The sequence below is a fragment of the Thamnophis sirtalis genome, unplaced genomic scaffold (genome assembly GCF_051295495.1).
Source record: "Thamnophis sirtalis isolate CommonGarterSnake01/CBP01778 unplaced genomic scaffold, rThaSir2_p1.2 scaffold_14, whole genome shotgun sequence".
NCBI classification, from domain to species: domain Eukaryota; kingdom Metazoa; phylum Chordata; class Lepidosauria; order Squamata; family Natricidae; genus Thamnophis; species Thamnophis sirtalis.
The window spans coordinates 19,450,288-19,456,287 of NW_028261394.1; the positions used below are offsets into that span (position 1 = coordinate 19,450,288).

Sequence of the window (6,000 nt, forward strand, 5' to 3'; positions counted from 1 at the left end):
AAAAGACTGATTGGGCGTATTATCCAGGGAGGTCTTATTTTCAAGGAAACAGGATAGTTACAGGGGTCTGTTTTTAAGTCAGCCATTCCTAGCCCAAGGGTACTCCCTTGCCAAGGGAGCCCATGATGGCCGGCACAGGTGTGCAGGGGGTGGGAGCTTCAGTGCCTCTGTGAAAATGCTAACTTTCCACCCTGGAGAGAACGGGAGGCAACCGCTGGCGTCCCAGAGCGGCTGCTGAAAATTGCTTTGCGTCTTCTCAGCGAAGGAACGGGGGCGTTTCCGGGCGCCGATATCTACCGCCTGGTCGAGCAAGTAGATGGGCAGCTGAAGGACTCAGTCAGCAAAGTCTTGGAGGATGAAAGGTAGGTGCCAGCAGCACAAGGGCCTGCTGCTCCACAGCACTGGCTTGGCCAGGGAGGTGGGTTGGGCAGACCCCTGATTCCCCTTAGTCTCCTTCTGGTTGTCGTCTCCCCCCCTCCAAGGCTAAGCTGCCCCTCATTCTGGAGGGCAAGGAAGTGGGGTGCAGCTTCCATCAGTGGGCCCTGGTTTGGGGCTTCTCAACATCTAAAGTTCCCAAGTTTGGACACCCCTGTGTTAAACTGCTTCTAACATTTCCTCCAAAGTTCTTAAGAGGAACTTTGCTTCTTTCTGGTTAGACCTCCTGCTCTGTTTTCAGCTGGTCCTCGCCTCACAAGCACAATTGAGCCCAGAATTTCTGTGGCTAAGCCAGACAGTGAGTTTTTTACGATCTTTCTTGCCACAGGCTGTTAAGCAAATCGTGGCCGTGGTTAAATTAGTGACATGGTTGTTAAGTGAATCTGGCTTCCTCATTGACTTTGCTTGTCAGAAGGTTACAAAAGAGGAAAATTGCAAATGTCATAAACTGGGACTTCTCTTGGTTTTTCCTGGTTTTTCCTTGAAAACCTTTCACTTCTAATCCAAAAAGCTTCTGGGGAATTCTGGGAGTTGAAGTTCAGCCATCTTAAAAAGTGGCCAAGGTTATAAAACACTGAACTAGCCTATTTAAATTGGTTTGTGCGTGCGGATGCACATACACATGTAAATTATTGTTGTTACTGGTACCTAAGGGTTGGGGTGGCAAGGACAGGTACAGAGAGCCATAACCTTCAGAGGCTAGGATTACGAGCCCTGGTGACACAGTGGCTACAATGCAGCATTGCAGGCTGACTCTGCCCACAGCCAGGAGTTCAATCCTGACCGGCTCCAGGTTGACTCAGCCTTCCATAAGTCTAAATGCTGTTGCTGTTACTTCATGGCTGCTGTCATCTCCTCTTTCAACGGACTTTCTTGTCTCACCTGCAAGGTCCAAGCTTCACCCAATCTTTTTCTCTCTCTCACACGGCAGCTCCATCAAGGGATGGTTCAGCCCGTATCATCGCAAGCATCAGTTCGGCAACCCACGAAACATGGAAAGTTTCGGCAGCAAAGTGCTCAAGTGAGTGGACCTTGAAGTGGCTAGATCCCAGAGGGGGTGTCCAGAAAACTTTCCCCATCCCTGTTCTTTTCCCTTCCCACATTTGTGTAAAAAGCACAAATCTTTCCCTTCAGTGGACCTTCCCCGGCTACATGCTCTCCTCAGCATCAGCTGACGTCCGTTACCTAAGGCTCATGATCGGAGGAAACCTGTTAACTTCTCTCTGCATTTGGAAGTTTCGCTCGAGTGGCTCAGCAGTTTCGCCACTGTGGTTCTTCCTCTAGGCCCCCCATGTCTAAGACGTCCCTCCATTTTTAGGTCAAGAGTTTAAAGAAAAAGTATCATTTTATACACGGAAAAATACGGTATATTGGAAGATTTTTTTTAAAAGTCTCTCACTGGATGACAGGGGTGTCAAACTCGATTTCATTGAGGGCCGCAGCAGGGTTGTGTTTGACCTTTGGGGCACGGGGGCCATGGCCAGGGGGCATGGGCAGCATTACATCATACGTGTTGGGGGCGCCTGTGCAGCAGTGTACACTGCGACGGGGCCAGACGTCCACCTCGGGCACGTGTGTAGCGCACGCATGTGTACCCACCGCCCTGCGATGCTCCAGCTGCTCTGCAGAGGTTGCACAGGCGCCATACACAGCACACACGTGCACAGATGACCCAGTTGGTTTAAAAGCAGGTAAGGAACATGGGAGGGTGAATGGGTCTTCCAAAGCACTGTTCCTGTATGGTGGCCGCTGCTCCCAGCGGCCACCGGTACACCCATACCGGGGCGTACCGGCTGAAGCCCACTACTGCTGCGCAGGCCTGAGGGCTCTGCGGGCAAAAACGGGCTCCTGGGCTGCATTTTCACTGACCAAGGGTTGCAAGAGGCCATTGCGGCCGAAAACAAAGTCTGGAATAGCCACACACAGCCCTCCTGAGCTTCCATTTTCGCTGGCAGAGGGACTGCTGGCCAGTCCTTCGCTGTTTCCAGGGCGGCCCCGTGGACTAGATCTAGCTATTGCTATTGCTATCTAACCACCCGTGGGCCAGATTCGGCCCGTGGGCCTTGACTTTGGCACCCCTGTATGAGAATATGTAGAATGCGCAGAGCGACGGCTGGCTGGGGAATTCTGGAGGTCCACAAGTCTTGAAGCTGCCAAGGTGGGAGATACCTGCTCTAAGAGGCCTAGGGGTTCTTAATGGGACAGGTGCTGGGCTGCCTGCTGCCTCCCCCCGCCCCAGCCTCAGCCAGGTATCCCTCTCTTCCTCCCCCCCTCCCCAGAGTCCACGAAGAGTGGGAGAGCATCATCCAGACCCTGCGCTCACACATGGAAAACATCTACTTCCCTGACACTGTGGAGGAATGGATGGAGGAGAACGTCAATCCCCACATGGACCACTTGCGCGAGTTTGTCCGGGACTTCAAAGAAGTCATCCGCCTGAATGCCCGGCCCAAGACCCTCTAGGGAAGGGCCCCCTCCCAGGCACAAAGGGGGCCCCCGTTCGTGGTTCAGTCCAACCTGTTTTTTTAAAAACTTGAAAGAACTTGAGGCTGGAGGGGGTGTGGGGGCTCCCTTCCAGGACAAGGTTTAGTGCCTCTTCTAGTGCTGGGCCACCAAAATCCGTTTCTAGCCAGTTTTGATGGATTCCCCTCTCCCCAGTTTGGCACCTTCCCCCTCCCCACCAGCGATGGTGAATCTGTGGGCCTGTTTGGAGAGGGAGCAGTAATTCTGGTGGGGGTCTTGCCGGAGAGAAGAATTTTGGTCCTGGTTTCCATTCCTTTCCATTTCTTCCTTTTCAATGTGGTTTAGAGCTCTCGGGACTGGCACTGTTGGTAGGCTGGTCTTCCCACCCCCCATCCCCCCATGGCTGCTCCTGGGCAGAAAAAGTGCCACAGGATGTGGGGAACGACTGTCACATTCTGACAGAGGTGGAGGTGGGGGCACTGCTGAATGATGTTGAAAAGGACAGAAGAGAAGGAGAACTTTCATCTTTCCCGCACCTTCCTTTGAAAGTCCCTTCTCTTGTCTGAAAATGGGTGGATTCAGAGGTGGGTTCCTACCTATTTAATCCAGTTCAGGCAAATAGGTAGTAACTCCAGAAGACAAGTGATTGTACCAGTTCTAGGACCAGCAGCGCCATCTTGATTTTCTGTTCTGCACAAGCACAGAACAATCTTCATTTAAAAAATGCAATTTCTATTCGTTTTTTAATATTGTTCGCATGCGCAGATCGTTTTAAATGAAAATGCGTGAGTGAAGCGAGCAAATTTTTTTACTACCGAACCGGTAGTAATGGTGGATGGGAAACACCCCCCCCCCTCCGGGGTAGATTTAACTTTTCCTCCCACTGAAACTTGAAATCCATTCTCATCTTTCATCAGTCGCATTCTTCGTTTTGCTTGAGGGACAAAAATGGCCATTTTTGCTCAGCTGAAGTCAGGATAGTGCAGTGATGGCCTCTTGGGACAGAGGCAACACACTGGGGGAAGAGTGACTTTGAACCTTCCTTCAGAGTCAGCAGACCAGGCCAAAGACTCCTTCCTTGGTGGCAACAACCCAAGTTCTCCGGAACATGAGATCGAGGAAGCAGCCCTGGGGAAGGGGGCAAAACATCCACCCCAAGTCTTGCTGCATCCCCCAACCCTAATCCTGCAGCTCCCAGGGTCTCCTGCCCCTTTTCAGAATTTCGCTTGGCAAGAACCCGAAGTTGCCTTCCAGGCCTCTAGCTAAAACCTTCCTCACGGTGAAAAAAACTAAGCGTCATTGTGGATTTGTTTTCTCAGGGAATGTTTAAAGGACTTCCCATTTGCCACCCACCCTAGTTTCTTGGTGAGACCCTCCCTTTGTCCCTGTTGGCTCCTGGGCAGCCCAAGCGATTGGCAGGCATGTAACCAAGCTGCCCACAAGCTGCCAGATGGAAACGGGCAGGCATTTTGAAAAGGCAGGTGAGGAAGCATCCCAGAACGGAATGCAGCAGCTGCCCTGCACAGATGAGTGGAGCTAACATGGAGCCATGGCAGGTGGGAGACCCCCTCTGGGGAGTCCCTGTTGCTCCCTGGATCCTGCATACCCCTCTTGGCTGATGTGCAGCTCAGAGAAGGTGCACCTTGCTATGGTGAGCTTATGGCTTTTCTCGTAATCCCGCCTTGGCTGGGTGTCAAATTCTGTGGGGCCCAGAGCTGCTGTTTGGCGCCTCCTGAGCTGCATGTAAACCTCTGGCTCCTGTAATTGTGGAGCAGACACGGGGGTTGAGGCGTGGATCCACCCCCCCACTCCCCCGGCTGCTTTCCCCAAGATAGAAGGGGGAGAATCTAGGCTCCCCGGAGTGGTCTCTGCCAAGGAAAGCGGGAGGAGCTGACCGTTTCCCCCTTCCCACCAGGAGAGGCACTGGGGTTGCCAGTGGATGTGTTTTATAAGGCAGGCTCAGAGTTAGTTGCTGCCGTGAAGAGTTAATTGTATAGGAGAGTTGCTGCTGCTGCTGTGGTGCCGAAGACAATAAAGTATTTTTTATAAGGATGGGCTCCTCTGTTGGCAAAAGCTGGGAAGTTTTGGGGCTCAGCAGGCAGCAGAGGAGGTGCAGGACTCCCTGTGATCGCTCAGCTCCTGGTTGAAAGGAGGAACAGTTCTTGAGGAGGGGGTTGCCTAGAGCTTCAAGGTGGCCTCTTGAGAAACTCTGTTATACTAATATCAAAACAACCATTTTAGATTTTTAGAAAACGCTACACCACCATTGAAATTAATCTATTCAGAGACTCATCGGGAACAAAATCTATAAACCATCTGAAGTGTCGATTCATAGGTAAACTCACAGATTCTGCAAAGCCGGGCTGTGTGAGCTTAGCTCTCATGGTTGTGCAAACTCAACCAGTTGTGGTTTACTAATGAAATTTGGCTCAGCCTGGTTCCTAAACCAAGGAATGAGTTGTCTGGATGGAACTCAGCTATTCGAAGTCTCGTTTTTCTGCAGCTAATAAGCAGGTTCCTCCAAAGCCACCCCACCTCAAGAATGCAGAAATATTTGGGGGTTGGGGTTGGTTTCCATCCTGGCAGGCCCAGGAAGGTTCACGTTAGGTATTTCTGCGGCTTCTCTGCGATTCTAAGCAATGTTTCTTGCTTAGTGGCTGACTTTCTGATTAGGAGCTGATCTGGGCCCAGAAACAATGTCCGTTTCAGCCTTGCATTGCCGCTGCCATTTGCCGATTGGGGGCACCTGATGGACACAGCGTTGTGAGTGTGGCTCCTGTGGCTGTTTTCAGCTCCTGGGATTTTCTCCTCCTGAATGGAGAAAGCGTTCAGTAGCAAAATGAGGCCAGAGGCCCTTTGGTGAAGGTGCCCGACCCTTCCCTAGTTTTAAGCCTCCCCGAAGCTACCATAATTTTTATTTTAATGCCTCTACTGTGCAGATTAGCACTTGCCAATTAAGCCTTGGAAGAGACACCCAGATATCCGTGCTGTGTCTGCGGCTCTGAAAGTCAGAATCCTGTTGTGGTCCCTGTGTCCCTCCAATAGGAGCAAAGGTTGGCCTTGAAAGAAGCAGGAGAGAGGGAGCACCTTTGATCTTGGAGA

General features: G+C 51.6%; 1 protein-coding gene across 5 annotated transcripts in view; it reads left to right on the top strand.

Annotated features, from left to right (window-relative positions):
• LOC106547540 (hexosaminidase D) overlaps window positions 1-4,947 on the top strand; it is a 44,709-nt gene extending 39,762 nt beyond the window's left edge. For 4 of the 5 annotated variants that reach the window (XM_087729150.1, XM_087729148.1, XM_087729149.1 and 1 more), the window contains exons 12-14: window positions 261-362; window positions 1,367-1,456; window positions 2,715-4,947. In XM_087729150.1, the coding sequence (XP_087585276.1) occupies window positions 261-362; window positions 1,367-1,456; window positions 2,715-2,898 (376 nt within the window). In that variant the 3' untranslated portion in view covers window positions 2,899-4,947. Of the gene's footprint in view, window positions 1-260; window positions 363-1,366; window positions 1,457-1,569; window positions 1,818-2,714 lie in introns of those variants that run through there. The other variant, XM_087729151.1, reaches the window with a different exon arrangement.
• The last annotated feature ends 1,053 nt before the right edge of the window (window positions 4,948-6,000 follow it).